We start from the raw sequence: 16,649 nt of genomic DNA, 5'->3' as shown, positions 1-16,649 counted from the left end.
TATAGCTAGATACAGTAGCTATAAACACAACACCAGATATATAGCTAGATAGCTATAAACACAACACCAGATATATAGCTATAAACACAACACCAGATATATAGCTAGATTGCTATAGTATAAACACAACACGAGATCACAACACTGATATGGGTATCAGTGTTGCTTTTGTCGACTAAAACTAAGACGAAAAATGTTCGTTGACGACTTCTTTTCACTGACGAAAACTAAATGGAAACTGCTATGATGACTAAAACTAAGACTAAATGTATTGACAATTTCGTCAACAGATAAAAACTAGACCAAAATGTTAGGAAGGGACTAGTGGAAGTCATCCACTACAATGGTTGCACTTTGTGTAGTGGTAATGAGGTTTTTTGCATTCCATTCTTATATAGCCTATGCTTGGTTGAAGAAAACATTAAATGTGCGTTGTAACCACTGTACAAAAGCCATGACACCACTGAGCATGTTTCTCGCAGCAGATTATGTTTTCTCAGGTACCGGCCATTACTAGATTTTACACACACTAACAGGGTTCGTAATCCTGCTCAGTCCTGTAGGAGTTTTCATTTGACAGAGGAACTCTCCGATGAAAGTTGCACTAACAGAGATCCAGCAGCAGTCCGCGCCCTCAGCTCGTACATGTCATAGTCATGGGCCCACTCAACGTTTCCCCAATGCTGAATCTGGTATTCTTCCTCTAGTCTGGAAAGCAGCACAGCCTCTTCCACAGTTAAGTGTTTGTCAATCAACCCAAAGGACAGCACAACTGACTTTAGCTGGGTAATCACATACTCAAGACCTGTTAAGGACCAGAAGTTGTAAGATTTGAGGTGCTGTCGGAATTTGTCCTTGGTCCTCTCGGGAATCTCAGGACCTAATATACTAGACGAGGAGCCGATGACAACATCATATCTGTTTTCAATCCAGTGCAGTATAGGGTCCCACTCATTATTCTGTAGCTCAACCAAACCTGAAGGCTCATCCACTCTGTAACAGACCGTATCAGTGTCCAAGAACCTGAGAGCAGCATTGATCATTTCGTCCTCCTTGCGTTGAGTTGGATTGTCCAGCGCTGTGTTACACAGAGTGGTCATGTGCATGGCATAGAACTTTAGTGTGTCCTTCTGAGCATCCCATTCTGTTGCTACAGCAATGGCCAGAGGTTCGTTTGACACTGTGAACAGCTTCCCTCCCGGCGTCTTCAGTTTCCTGCGGTCCAGGTTGATCTCGTACAGGCCACCTTCTCCCTGTGATATGCTGACATCTTTATAAAATTTCCTCCTCTCTGTGGTAGCACTTGCTGGACTAGCAGTAGAATATGGATTGCGCCTCAAAGAAAGAAGTGACACTTGACCTGGGCACACATTGAGAGGTGAAAGGCCATGTCTCAAGCAAGTGGACAGTCTCACAATACCTTTCAACATTGTAGTGGAAGGTTATGCATACATAAATACATACGGAGTCCGGGGGTAACCAATAGCAATCGACAAGCTATAGGCTAATAGTGCTATACAGGTACAGTACTATGATTTATTATTAAAAATCACTGAGGGCAAACCGAGTACCGAACAGGTCAGTCATTTGCGTTCACAACACACCGTGTTTTATTGTAGGAGTACTTAGTGTTGGCATCATAGACTGGCTATATATTGATGACAACAGGAATCCATATATGGGCATGAAAGGGACGCAGGTAAAGGGACATATATGGAGATGTCATAATATAGACATCAGTAATCCATATATGGGCTTGAGAGGGAAATTAAGGGACATATATGGAGATTTGTAGATTATATATAGGCCCGGACAACTTCTGTTATCTATTGACTTCATTCTGCTGAAGAGGAGAAAACACATTCCACACTTAGATTATTGTTCAGGCTTAGAGCAGTGAATAGTTTGCGCTGTTTACGAGCGTCTCCATTGATAGACATCCCAACGAAGCCACCAATAGCAATCTCGTTAAACTACAATAATGCCCCGAAAGAAGAAGTCGTTCATAGACAAAAAGGCGGCGATGAGTTTCCACCTGGTCAACAGCGGCGAGGAGGCGGGGGACCCCCCACTGGCTGCGGACCGACACGTCCTCCCACGCCACCCTCAGGAGGTGGAGAAGCGACACGAGGAGCAGAGGCATTACGGCGTGTTCTTTGCTGACGATTACGACTACCTGCAGCACATGAAGGAGCTGGTGCTGCACACCTTCGACTCCCACCGGGATGACGGAGGGGAAGAGGGGGAGGACGGAACTGCCGTCGCCCTCCCTTCGTCAGCGTTTGCTTCAGGGTTTGAAGAAGAGGGGAGCGCAGGACGTCCGAACGTAGCTGCCGTCGCCGCTCTCGTGTCAGGACCCTGGGGGTCGGACGCCGTGGACCCCGACGTCATAGCGGCTCTCGATGACGACTTCGACTTCAACGACAATGACACGCTGGACGATGACTTCATCACCAAGGCCAGTGATGTCGTTGTTTGAACGGAGCTTTATAGCCGGGGAACGGGATGACCGTTCAGCTAGTAAGCTTGGCCTGGGAAGTCTGTAGGCTCAAGCGGAGAAAGAGTATAGGAGCCTGGATAGTTCTGGAGGCTCAAGGCCTGAGCATGCTCTAATGAAGGCCCAGTCAACCGTTTTCCTCAAAGTATGGCTTTACTGGGAGGTTCTCCATAAAATTGTAAAACTAACACATAAACAGAAAATATACATATCACTGAACAGCGTAAGGCAAGACATTTTTACCATAATAAAATATAGTAAGTAATTTAAGCATGACCATGAGTGGGAATAATGTAAATACTTTTCTACATTATATTTTCATGTGTCCAGAAAGGACATCCACCATAGGTTATCTTTACCAGCAGCAATGATAAAACAAATAGAGTAACTGTGAGATATGGCAACATAAACAACAAGAATTCTCTTCAGTGAAACTCAATAACTAATAGTTTACACTCTGAAACAATCCACATTTGCACTGTGTATCACTGTGTATCACACTCACAAATAAATCTGCTCCAGGGTTGGGACTCAGAAAACAACTCTGGGACCTTGTACACACTGCTTGTATTCACAACGTGACTCAGAAGTTAATGGAGGATAAACAGGAAGGAAAAGTGTCACCTCTAGTGCAGTGAGGTCTATGAGGGAGGTATTAGTGACTGACTGCCATCTATTGACAGGATTTGGTACCGCAGTTAGAACGTCAATGTATTCATTAATGCTTGAATGCCTCCACAAAGATTGTTAGAGCAAAACACCAAGATCATTTAAAACATTATACCCGCTTGGTATAATTAATATTATACCACTATTAGTTATTCCTTTTTCAGGAGGGTAGGCAGAAAGGTGGTCTGGATAAGGTGTGGCTGAGTGAAATGTCCTGAAGGCGTGTTAAAGTGTCTGTCTGCCTCTGACTGTTTTGGGAGTGTTTGCTGTAGGGTGACTTCCAGGCTGTCTGAATCAGTGCTGGAGATTCTTGAGCTCTCTGTATGACTGGAGACAGGCACATACTGCTGGGATGGTGCACTGAGTTGCTCTTTAACGGGAACACTGTTAGTGCATGGAGTGAGGATTGGATCACGGTCACTGGGAAGCACACTGGTCTTGTATGCGTTAATGTCAGTTTGCTGGTGGGCTCTGTCGAAGCAAATCTCTCCCACGATTACCCAGCCCAAGTCTAGGCGCTTAGGGGCATATGGTGTATTGTCAGGCCCATTGTATTGATCTTGCACCTTGTGCACACTAAGAATATCCCTTCCAAGCAGGAGTAGGATTGGAAGCACTGGGATCTGCAGGTGGAATCTTGTTGGTTACTGGAGCGAGATGAGGATAGTGCTGTGTAATATCTGGTGTGGGAATCTCTGCCTTTCTCCCAGTTGCCTCTACTGTGCCCGGAGCATGTCCTCAGACTGTAGGGAGATTGGTTGCCAACGGATACCAAACAGTTCAAAGAACTGTGACTTTGCTAGTGACCTGTTGCTTTGTTCATCAAGCACTGCATGAACTTTCTTTGCCCTATCTGGATGGCTTGCAGGATAAACCCTCACAAGGCAGACCTTAGCACATGATCTGGGCTTGGGAGCATCACCACATATTTGTGTGCATCTGGATGTGATGTCAGGAGAGATGCCAGGCTTTCTGACTCAGTTGTGACCTGGCTCAGTCACAGAAGTTTCAGCTAACCACGGGGAAGGTCCTGGGTGTAATGCAGCAATATGAGTAGTACTATCACACTCCCTGCATTTAATTTAAGAGCAACATTACAATACTTAGCGATGTGACTGTATGATGCACAGCAGCGGAAACAGATGTTGATTTCTCTCAGGTAGGCCTTCCTGTCATCCATGTGTTTGTCTCTGAAAGCACAGCACTTTGACAAGGGGTGTGGCAGGTTGTGAACGGGGCATTGTTTATCTGGATCTGGAATGTCAGGCCGTGTTGGTGTGTGGAGGCTTCCACCTCTGTTCTTCTTACAGCGATGGTTTCCCTGTTGCGTAAATGGACAGTCTTCTCCATTTTCTCATAGCTCATGCTGAATGCAAAGCTGGGGTCGTTTCTCATCTTTTGCTTGTGTGCAGACAAAGGTCACAAAGAAACTGAAGGGCGGGAATGACACGCGGTGGTTTGCCTTGTTACTGGTAGCCTTGTGTGATCCACATTTCCTGCAGGCTATAAGGGAGCTTTTGAACTATGGGTTTAATTCCACGTGCTGTGTCGAAGTATGCCAGTCCATGTAAAAAGTAAAACCCACCTGACTTTGCGGATTCCACTTCCATGAGCAAATATCCTAACTCTCTCAGCTTACGGGCATCTTTTGTTGGAGATTTGGGGAAAGTCTTCCAGACTTTTTAAAAGAGCATCCTCAATGACTTCAGGGCTCCCATAGGGATCTTCTAGGCGCTGCCATATCATGTTCACACCTGCTGTTTGGTTGTGGTTGTGGATGTGAACTGACCTGATGCGTTTTGCCCGTGCAGACGATTCTGGGCCAAGCCATTTTGTTAAGTAGGTTGAGTTCTTCACTGGCTGTCAAGTCAAGGTCCCTTGTGATATTTTTGAAGGATGTTTTCCACGACCAGTAATTCTCTGGGGTGGTCGTCGAATTTTGAGAGCCTGGAGCTCACCATCTCCTTACGGACCAAGTATCTGGCTAAGTCAGATGTTTGTGATGCCACAGGATGCATGATAAACTCTCAAAGGCATTCTGAGAGATGGGGGGGAGGGGGTGCATGTGGATTCCCTGGGTTACTCAGGGGGTCTCTGACGTCTCTTCCTTGGTGTATGCCGATTTCCACATGGTATTGGGAGTATTGTGAAGAAGGGGTTGGCTTGAGGTTTGATGGGTGTTCCCTTGAACTGGAGATGGCTCTTGAGTGCGAAGTTCTGCAAATTGATGCTCTTGTCTTGTCTTGTGTTTGCATGGGTGTGTGATGGAGAGTTGGATGGTGGCTCCTGTGTCGGTGGGTTGGCAAATTGATGGTAAATGGTAAATGGTGCATTTATATAGCGCCTTTATCCAAGGCGCTTTACATAGATTGTGCATTACATTCACCCATTCACACACCGATTGCGGCGGAAGCCATGCAAGGTACCAACCAGCACATCGGGATCAATTTGGGGTTCAGTGTCTTGCCCAAGGACACTTCGACATGTAGACAGGAGGAGCCGGGATTCGAACCGCTGACCCTTGGATCATTGGACGACCTGCTCTACCTCTTGAGCCACAGTCGCCCTGTGTTGTTCATGCCGATGTAATGAATGATTTTCCACATAATCACTGGTGCTCTATTTTCAGTGAGCACCAGTGCCTGTGCCAGCTCATCTTGATATTCTCCTTCCTGTGCAGCTGCTGCTTCATATATCCCTGCCTCTGTAGAAGCTGCTGCAGCCTCCTTCTGCTGGTTCAACACGTAGAAGTCGGCTTCCAACACGGCATTACGACGAGCAGTTTCTGCATTTATCAAGGCCTGCTCTTTCATCATGGCGGCTTCTTCGTTCTGCTACATAAAAACATTTTACTCCGCTTTAGCCCTCGCTCTCACAGCAGCACTGCCAGCTGAGGATGTTGTTGAGGACCTGTCTGATGATCTAATGCTGCCAGTCTCTATCGCTTCCATTTCCGTGATCTTGACGTTGGACGTATGAAGTGATGTACAGATGCCCAAACTTCTTTTCTCTGTCTTCAACCCGCTGTGCACAAGTATTCTTTTACTTTTCCTTTGATTTATTAAAAAAAAAAAAAACAGCATCTCTGTAAACAGCATGTAACATCCGGGTAATCCAATGTATCAATGTTTTTAATTAAACATTTCTGATCAAAACTGATATTTGGAATTTGCAGGCTTGCAGACATTACTCAATGCATTTTCTAGGTGCCACTGTACTGTGGCAACAACTTTGTAAAAAAGACAAGTGACAATACGATGAAGCTGAGACATTTTAAATACAACTGGGCTTCGTCAGTCAGGATATTAATTACATTACAATATATGTAGTGTAGAGTACCTGAAGATGATAGGTAAGCTCACTCAGCGTATGGACTGAATATTTTCTCCTCACATCAGCACCTACCATTTGCATGAGATAATTTTTGCTTTTTGAATGACAAAACACTGAGAAATCCATGATTGCTGTGCATAACAGTACAAATTAACTAAATATGTAGTAGATTAAACTAACACATTATGGATATTTGTATGCTGATTAGTATGACTTTCTCAATACATTAGCATGAGATACTATTAAAATGTCATACTGTACGTTGTTTACAGTATTGAGACATGACACAGCGCAGACAGGGAATTAACATTCCAACCTCAAATCACTGTTCCCATAAACATGCCGTGTCCAAAATGCCACAGATGACAGAGAACTGATTCACAGAAACATGACTTAGCCTTGGAGAAAAATATGCCACAGTTGGTGGCCTCCACATGTGGTCTATAGTCTGACAAATGAATTTAAATTTTGTCTAAATCGCCAGAACCTATTTTATGTGGGTAGCATTTCAGGGCTGGAGCCAGGTTAAGTACATATGGTCCGTTCTGCTGATAAAATACATAGCTTTGGTTTTTCTGGGGTGAAGATGGCTGACCTGTTTAACAGATTATAGAGAAGAACAGCGTTCAGTGAGGTCCAGAACAGATGAGACCATTTATTGTTTTGGTAGAGAGAAATCAGACCAGAAAACATGCTGATCATTCCCATGCTTGGCTGGCAAGTTACACATGCTGAAAATAGCAGATCTACAAGCACACAACGTGTTGTGAGCTTATAGATCGGCTATTCTCAGCAAGCGTAAAATCAGTCATTACGACGGCATCAAGGCCCGCCAAAATAAAATTCAGTTGGTAAAACTAGACCAACACTAAAACATCCCAGGGGAGTAAAATGTGAATAAAACTATTCAAGGGACTATGACTAAAACTAAAATCTAAATTTGCTGCAAAGAACGCGGCACAGACTCAAGCTATGAGTCATCACACGACTACTTCCATTGACAGAGTTCACAGCTGTCCAAGTTTTGTAGTTTATAAATCAGGATTGCAGTCATCGGTTAACTGTGCTTGTCGTGCCCACAGACATATGTCTCCCCTGATTGGGCAGCAGGTAGACAGAGGTCTCACCTGATTGGCAGACAGACCGTGAGACAGAGGACTCACCTGATTGGGCAGGTTGGCCAGCAGGTACAGGACAAAGTCTCCCACCCATTGGATGAGCTGCTGGAGAGACTGGAGAGGAGGGCCGTCCAACACGAACTCCTCTGTCTTCAGGTTGATCATCACCTTATCAATATCTGATCACACATCACCTTATCAATATCTGATCACACATCACCTCATCAATATAGATCTGATAACACACAGTGTTGTGTCCGTCGACTAAAACTATGACGAAAAATGTTTGTCGACTACCTTTTCTCACTGACAAAAACTACATGAAAACTAAATAAAAACTAAGCCATGACAAAAACTATGACAAAAATAATCGACAATTTCGTCGACAAATAAAAACAAGGCTCAAGGCTCGCCGAAATGCATTTTAGTCGACTGTTGTCGACTAAAAACTAGACTAACAGTAAAACATCCCAGGTGACTAAAATGTGACTGAAACTAAATAAAAACTATTGAAGAGACTATTTGCTGCCAAAAAACAACACTGATAACAATAACCTTCAATCATTATTGAACGAATTAATGTTCTGTGCACAGACCTCACTCAGGCGGTCTCAGTGCACGTGTGTGTGTGTGTGTGTGTGTGTGTGTGTGTGTGTGTGTGTGTGTGTGTGTGTGTGTGTGTGTGTGTGCGCGTGTGTGTGTGTGTGTGTGTGTATATATATATACAGTACAGTACTGTATAAGGGATGGGACAGTAGGTAAGCCAGTCTCAGTATGTATATTACTGTAGAAACTACGTATATATAATCTAAAGTATATTATGTTCTATTAACCCATTGTGGGCGGGAACCCCTTTTGGTGTGTTTACCAAGTTACGTTATACTTTAGATATTGAAAAATAGCAGATCCCACTCGGTGGCGCGCTACGAGCTTGTAGGTCTGCTATTTTGGAAAAGTCGTGAAAATGTGCTGCAAATCTTTGAATATATATTTCAGAGGGAACATTTTTAACTGGGGGTCCGTGGCCCAATAGAGATAATTCTGGGGGTCCTTGACATGAAAAAGGTTGAGCACCACTGCCACATAGAAAGATTTAGAAGCCTTTTTTTTTAACCCATTCTGAACGGGAACCCCTTTTGGTGTTTTAACGAAGCATTATGTTATACTTTAGAGCTTTCAGAGCTTGTAGATCTACTATTTTTGAAGAAATCGCGAAAACGCGGCAACAAATCTTTGAATATATATTCTTTCAGAGCGAACTTTTTTTTTTTTTTAATCGCTTAATCAGTTCCAAAATGGGTATCACCTGTGTCAGAGTTCTTGGCACAGATCTCGCTCAGGCGGTCTCCGGGGCTCTTGTCGGGCGTGTTGAGCACGTGGGGGCGGAGCAGAGACTTGAGGGTGGAGCTTATGGCGATGAGGAGGAGCTTGGCGTGGAAGTCACAGGCCCGGGCGGCCGTCGCCGGGGACAGCTTGCACAGCGACGCTTTCACCGCCACAATGCGCGTGGAGAGGACCTGGTGGACGCACACGCAACAGACGCACACGCACGCGCACACACACACATCATCAATGTCACATCAGTTTAACCACTTAGTGGTGCAACTTTGACGATGGAGAGAGCCACTATTATTTCCACACTCACTCTATTGGGCCATGTGCTGTATTACCGTCGTAGCGAAAAATAGCCGATCTACAAGCTCAAAACGTGCCGCAGTGCGTTTTGAGCTTGTAGATCAATTGAAATCTTGATTTCGTTTTTTTGCTATTTTTTTATTGGAATCCTGAAAATTTCAAATGCCTTTAACTCCTTAATTATATTTGTGTTGAGCAATGAGCTACTAATTTAGACTGAAGTAATTAAAGCGGGTCATGTTTGCATGTTGTGGAATTGTAAACAGCTGAAACCAATATCATATCAGTATTCTGACATTAACCTGAGGGCCACATTAGGTGAAGGTGGGGGCCACATGTGGCCCCCGGGCCGCCAGTTGCCCACCCCTGACTTAGACCCTCTAAGACATGGGGTTCACAACCTTTCTATTACCACGGACCGGCTGGCCATCTAAGTGTTCTTTTTTTTTCCGGGTTTTCAGGCCCAATATGTTTCGGGCCAGGCTGAGCCACGGACGGCACCAGACCCAGTTTGGGGAGCCAGTAGGGCCGGGCGGGCACACATGCCTAAAATTGAGTGCTCGTTTGACCGTAATAACAATTCAATATAGGTATGTCATGTCCCCCCCCCCCCCCACACACAATTCGTAATTAACGTTCACATTTTTGGGGGATCTGGCTCATGGACTAAGAGCAGAACGCGTTCAACCCTGGTGGTGGAAAAGTGCGTGTCTGCCTGGTCGCCCATGTAACCTTCACCAGATTATGGACCATAGCAGTAGATATACGGTTGTATAGACGGTTCTATGGGTATAGCACCTGCTGTAAGGCCAGGTTCTGCCTCATGTACTCCTCGTGGAGGGCTCTAGATGGGTTCTAACCTGCTGTAAGGCCTGGTTCTGCCTCATGTACTCCTCGTGGAGGGCTCTAGATGGGTTCTAACCTGCTGTAAGGCCTGGTTCTGCCTCATGTACTCCTCGTGCAGCTTCTCCACCAGGTTGTGAACCATGGCGGGCTGGACGTGCAGAAGGACGTCCCACCAGTCGTAGCCCGTCACCATGCAGTACTCCAGCAGGAACAGCAGGTGGCGCAGCGTGGTGTTCATGTCCAGCATCTGGCCCATGGAGGGCGACACTCGCAGCATGTGCAGCTGCGGAGGGAACAGATAAGAGGGCGCTAGTGAGACTGTGTGTGGAGAGACAACAGGGGGGACAGATAAGAGGACGCTAGTGAGACTGTGTGCGGAGAGAGACAACACTGGAAAAAACACTGGCGGCTTTGGAAGAATGAATGAATTAAAGTAGCTACGTATAAGTAGGGGTGCACTGATTACTGGCTGATATACCAGATAAAAACTATCTAGCCGATAGCCGATAGTCACCGATAGCCGATGTTTGTGTACCGTATTTTTTCCAAATGGTAGCCCGGGGCTGTTACTATGCAAAAATCGATTTGGACCCCGTCTTTTATATGGAACTATAGGCTGCTATTTATTTTTGCACCGGGTCTGCACCGGGCCATTATTTTGTTACAGTTCCTGTCGAGCATGGTTTTTTTTAGTGAAAACTTAAAAGGTATGATAAACATACCATAGCATAGGCAAAGTCTTTTGTCTTTTTGATTCCAATATTGAGAATAGGGGGGAGCTTATAGGCAGTTATACTGCTGCTTAATTGATTTGACCCAGATTCGTGCAAACAGACTGGTAGCACAGCTGTGTAAAATTCTAATATTATATAGACAGACAGACAGACAGCCAACGAGACACACACAGACAGACAGACAGACAGACAGACAGACAGACAGACAGACAGACAGACCGACCGACCTTGCCGTGCGTGTCCACTCCAGCCAGAGCCAGAGAGGTCCAGCTGAACTGCAGGGCCTTGAAGTGGACCGACGGGCCGGACGTCCGCTGGCGCTTGACGGACGACTCGTCGCCCGGGCGGCCCCCGGCCCCGCCCACAGAGGAGGCGGAGCCGTAGAACACGCCCATGGTGTGGAGAGAGAGGCGGTGGAGGATCTGAATGCTGCCGTCGTGGAACGACAGAGCGAGCCCTGCAGAGACATGAGAGAGGGGGGGAGAGAGAGAGAGCGTGGGGGAAATCATGGAATGGTTTTAACTAAGAAAATGTACTATACTGTCACTGTGCTGACCCACAGGAACGCACCCAGGGTGCCGGCCCCGATTCCGGCGAGCCGCCACCGTGTCCGAAACGGTTGAGAGATGACAGTTAACGTGTCGGGGTCCCTCTACTGTACCCCCTACTGTACTGTACTGTACTATTTTGTTAATATTATGCGATTAGTCAAAAGACGGGTTATCATTTAGCGTCATATGCAGATATAAGTTTCTTTTGCAGTTTAAGCATAAACAAAACAAATATATATCCACAAATATGTTGATGTTCATATATTTTAGGATTTTTTTCCTAGGGTGGGATTCCTCTAAATCAATGTAGATTTAGACCTGACTTCGAAGAAAGAAAAAAAAAAGTCTTCCAAATCCTAAAGGTTTTCTGAAATACCCACACCAAGCTAGACAGGAACGCCCACAAATGTCACATCCGGTTTTAGCCCGGGGTAAACAAAATCGTCTTCCCCATAGAGTTAAAATGGCGTACGATCCTTTGGAGCGATTTGTTGGATGATGATAGAAATATTGACAGCCAAGAAAAACCCATCAGAAGGACATCTGGAACACTCTCCCTCGGAAAGTTGACTTATTATTACGTATACGAGACGATTTAGCCATAGTTCACATGGCGCTCGTCTGTCATGGCGGAACGTCAACCCGTTTTATGCACTTTTCCCATTTAGAACGTCAACGTCTACATACATATTCAGATTTCAAATATAAAGTGCCCGCCCCAGAGCCACGGGTGTTACAATCCTCCTCGGGGTGGGTAAAAGTACCTGTATCTTCCGCATTGTTCAGTAAAATGCGTTTTAATCCGATCGGTGGCCATTTTATCAGAGTTTTATAATGCACCAACCGATAGGGGCGCATAGTTGAAAGCGCATGGCCAAAACGGATTAAACATTGCTTTTTATTGAACCATTCAGAAGATACTTATTCCCGCGCCCTAGCAGAATTGTAACATCCATGGCCCTGGGGTGAGCACTCTATATTTGTAATCTGAACATTTGTGTAGGCGTAAGCCCTAAACCGTAAGGACTGTAAATGGAGAATGTGCGTAAAACACTTCAGTCCAGGCCAGCCATCATGAGCTCACAGCGCGTTGCGAACTACGGTTGCGAGGCGTTGTGAGTTTGTAGATTTTTGGTTCATGCTGGGGAACCTGGGGTTCAAGTGGTTTATAGTCAGAGTATCCGTATCTCTTTATACTTCATTGCATGCGTCACGTTGCACAAGCATTAAGCACCACTGAAATCGGACATCAATCTCCCTCTCCCTCCATGTTACAAAACATTGTGTTACCGTGGCGCAGCGCAGTGTTTACTCGCCTGGTAGAGACACTCTATAGATATGATCACTTAAACTTCACGTAATCAAAAACCGACAGCCATTAAGTCATCAATAATGTTTATAGAACACATTGCAGTGAATTCTAAGTAGTTTAGAGACAGTTGGAACTTGGCACGGAGCCATCGTTGTGCGGTCGCAACGAATGGTGTCGGTAGCCTGCCTGGAATTCACTAAAACATGTTCTATAAACTATATGTTCTTTAAAATGTATATATTATGATAAGTTTCAGTGATCATATCTATAGAAAAGTGTCTCTTACCATGCGAATATATCAGGCCATTGTGTCGTGTTGGATCCATGTCCATGCAGTCAAGGAAAACGTTCCAATCGGACTCTAGCTCGTTTCATTTTCTAAAGTAGCGTTCCTTGTCGAGTGGCAACAAGGATCTGTGCCTGTGATCTGGCAAGCCATGACGCCTACTTTTAAATTAGTAGTATTTAATCTGCGTTTGAAAACCCAACACTCCACTGTTTATTCCGGTTGGGAGAACTCTGAACTTTCCCCCGGCTCCACCCCCCCCCCAGCTATATTGACGCCCCTGTTGACAAAAGTTGGTGTCGGTGTATAGGCCTAACCTGACTCTGCCAGATGGTGGCGGTATTGAGTAACCATGTTCCCCAAAACAGCATCCATCTGAGATCGCTCAGGGGGTTGAAGCTAACACCGAACCGCTCCCGGTTCGAACCAATCAGTGTGAGCTAAGGGCAGGATATGTGCGAAACCTGATGTCGCACCTACCATACGTCACATAGACATAGTCAATATGATTGGTTGTGTTTGCACGCCCACGCGGTGATAGACAGACGGTCCCATCCAATCAACTACCAAGTCTCTTGAAAAAAAGGAACAGCCCCATCATCGAATTGGCTCCCAGATCCCCAAGCTTCTTCATGGATCTGCCAGATTTTAGTTAAAAATGTTCACTCTGAAAGAATATATATTCAAAGATTTGTGCCACATTTTCACGATTTTTCAAAAATTGCAGACCTACAAGCTCGTAGATCTGCTATTTTTCAATAGCTAAATCAGGGGTGGGCAATTAGGGGCCAAATGAGAAACAGAAAATATTTTGGAGGGCCGGGACAAAAGGCTGAATTAATATCAATTATATTTCTATATAAAAAGCAGTAAATGGCCATTTATGATGATGTACAATAAGAGCGCCCCTCATTTCACATGGGTGTGATTTTATTTTACTTTTTACTTGCATGCTTGGGACATTTCCTTTCCCAGTTGAAAACAATGTTTTTTGTTTAAGTTACAAGTCATGTAAATACTAGCATTTTATTTTAACAATGAGCACATTAGAGGTAGCTGTTTTAATAGTTGTTCTTCCATAAGGACCCTGGAGGTGCCACTTTCACAACCCACATGGCGCACTGCTTACTATCAGCGTGAGCCGAGTGTTGAGTCACCCATTTAGACCTGAGGACGATTCTACAAATGCCTTCTAAATCCTGACAGTTTTCTGAAAAACCCAATGTTTCTATATCAGTGGTTCTCAATAATTTTCACGTCAAGGACCCCCAAAAATATATGTAATCCCCATCTGAAAATATGTTGTTCCAGTGACCTCCCCCCCCCATAAGCAAAGATTTGAGTTGAAAACAAGCTCGTAGCGCGGCACTCGGTGCCTATACAGGCTTCATCTTACGTCCATATCAGACCCCGGAGAATGCTTTGTCCATATTTGTTTACAGTCTATGGTTCCCGGCGCACAGAGAATGGGCCCAAAACTATAAGTCTCACCCAGTCCAGGACAGAACTTGGTGTCCGAGGCCACCTTGAGGTCCGTGTTGGAGATGGAGATGGGCAGTTTGGGCAGCGCCACAGCGCTCACTCTCTCCAGGTCGTTGGTGGCCGACAGGATCCTCCACTTCAGGATGGTGGGCTGCTTCTCTCCCACTGTGTCAAAGGTCAAAGGTTACAGCTGTATAGAGTGTATGTGTGTGACATCATCGTATACCTGGAAGTTATGCGGGAACGCCCACTGAGTGGCAAAAAAACTACTTTCTGGCCTTGACAGCCCCATTCATCCAAACAGAAAAGTCCTGTCTGATTGTATTAAACAATGTTAAACTCACCAACATTGCAGCTGTGCGAAAAGCTTGAATTATCCTCTATCTGCAAAGTTTTAGTTTCATGTTAAAAATCCACCATAGACACGTTATGAGCTACTTTCTGTAAAGAAATGCCCTGCATTTTCTAAGTGTCAGAGTTTGGAAGTGCATTTTTTCAATAACACAACATTTTGCTGCCTCCTGCATTATGTGACATTTAGAAACAGGTGGTACGCAGGTCGGTTGAGTGATTTCCAAACTCCAACACTCCAAGCTGCTCAATGTTTTGACATTCAGTCTAGATGAGGGGGGCGTGCCCTGATGGGAAAATCATGCATGTGCATACTCTCTATTAATGACAGGATCCTAAAATGTCAGGATGGTGGGCTGCTTCTCTCCCGCTGCCACACGCAGGGGGGTTCAAAGGTTACGGCTTTATTAGCCTCGGAAACCCAGACGTTTTTATTTCCAGGGAGAAGGAAAAAAAGTCTGGGTCCGAGTCTTAAGAGTATATATTAACTAAATTTGCGCCAGCATTAATTAATCCCTCGATAGCGTATTGCCACGGTTTTACCGAGCGTAACACTTACTTTGAAGAGCCAAATATCCGTAATCGCATGTTACAATGACAAACTGCTACGTGTGGTCTCATGCCCCGGATGTTGTTGTGGAAAAAGGCGACCGCGAGTGTCAGCCCGCCTGCTACAGCCCGTTGAAAACCCCTGTATTCACCAGAAACGGCCCCCTCAATGTCGCTTCTGAGATACAGAGCTGTGAATGGTGGGCTTAGACTGGAAGTGTCCCACTGCGTTGATGCGGGTGGCAACATCAGCTAGTATTACGATCGGATCAAAAAATGGACTAAACAATACAAACCCTCAAACCCGAGAATCTCCTTTTTTCCACTGACGAAAACTACATGAAAAACAAAGCTATTACGACTAAAACTAAGCTAAATGTATTGACAATTTTGTCAACAGATAGAAACTAGACTAAATGTTAGGAAGGGACTAGTGGACAGTCATTTTACACTTGGTTGCATGCTGAAATCTACAAGCTCACGCGACACGTTGTGAGCTTGTAGATCGGCTATTTGAAAAATGAGCCATTGCGACGGCGTCAAGGTGCGCCAAAATACATGATTTTAGTCGACTAAATCAACTGTAGATTTAGTCGACTAAAATATAATTCAGTCGATTAAAACTAGACTAACACTAAAACATTCCGGGTGACTAAAATGTGACTAAAACCAAATTAAAACTATTCAAGTGACTAAAACTAAAATTGAAATTTGCTGCACCGTTGCAACACCGTTGATGACAAGATCCTCCATTTGTGACCAGATTTGACTGAGGGGCTGCCATTGTGCAGCCTCCAGCTTTTCACCAGATGTTTTATTTATTTTATCCAAAATGAGTTAATTGCACAGCAGGCAGACTCTTCATATACTACTAGAGCATGTCTGAAAGAAAAGTCAGAGCTGAAATCGACGTGTAAATATGAAATAAATGCTTAAACATGTAGCTAGGTGTAATGTTGGAGTCCACAGAAGTGAACTTTTCAAGCCTGTTTTCTCAACTCGCTGTTTCTCTGCAAGACATTACTCTGTAAGCCATATCTCCAAAACTCCAAACTGAACAACCAATATGTCAATTTGAAGCTATCATTCCCTGCTTTCATATGACATGGTCTGCTTCTCTCCCATTGCACACAGGTAAGGGGGTTCCATAGTGTGTGTGTGTGTGTGTGTGTGTGTGTGTGTGTGTGTGTGTGTGTGTGTGTGTGTGTGTGTGTGTGTGTGTGTGTGTGTGCGTGTGTGTGTGTGTGTGTGTGTGTGTACAGCAGTGGTTTTCAACCCCTTTCACA

General features: G+C 44.9%; 2 protein-coding genes across 3 annotated transcripts in view; both read right to left on the bottom strand.

Annotated features, from left to right (window-relative positions):
• Positions 1–16,649, bottom strand: part of med16 (mediator complex subunit 16) — a 50,376-nt gene that overhangs the window by 14,942 nt on the left and 18,785 nt on the right. For both annotated transcript variants that reach the window (XM_080770041.1, XM_080770042.1), the window contains exons 9-13: positions 14,473–14,628; positions 11,060–11,289; positions 10,175–10,381; positions 8,924–9,134; positions 7,663–7,796 (exon numbers count right to left, since the gene is read on the bottom strand). In XM_080770041.1, coding sequence (XP_080626167.1) covers positions 7,663–7,796; positions 8,924–9,134; positions 10,175–10,381; positions 11,060–11,289; positions 14,473–14,628 — 938 coding nt within the window. The remainder of the gene's footprint in view (positions 1–7,662; positions 7,797–8,923; positions 9,135–10,174; positions 10,382–11,059; positions 11,290–14,472; positions 14,629–16,649) is intronic.
• On the bottom strand, positions 514–1,534 carry LOC308319405 (ATP synthase mitochondrial F1 complex assembly factor 2-like). Its single transcript, XM_080769467.1, has one exon. The coding sequence runs from the start codon at positions 1,428–1,430 to the stop codon at positions 570–572; it is 861 nt and encodes a 286-aa protein (XP_080625593.1). The 5' UTR covers positions 1,431–1,534; the 3' UTR covers positions 514–569.

The sequence above is a fragment of the Protomyctophum bolini genome (assembly GCF_963924005.1).
Source record: "Protomyctophum bolini genome assembly, chromosome: 8".
Classification (NCBI taxonomy): Eukaryota; Metazoa; Chordata; class Actinopteri; order Myctophiformes; family Myctophidae; genus Protomyctophum; species Protomyctophum bolini.
This window is presented reverse-complemented; position numbering and strand designations above follow the sequence as displayed.

Bases quoted from the DNA above. Each gene is read 5' to 3' on its own strand.
- LOC308319405 (XM_080769467.1), bottom strand. From the start codon at position 1,430: ATGTTGAAAGGTATTGTGAGACTGTCCACTTGCTTGAGACATGGCCTT.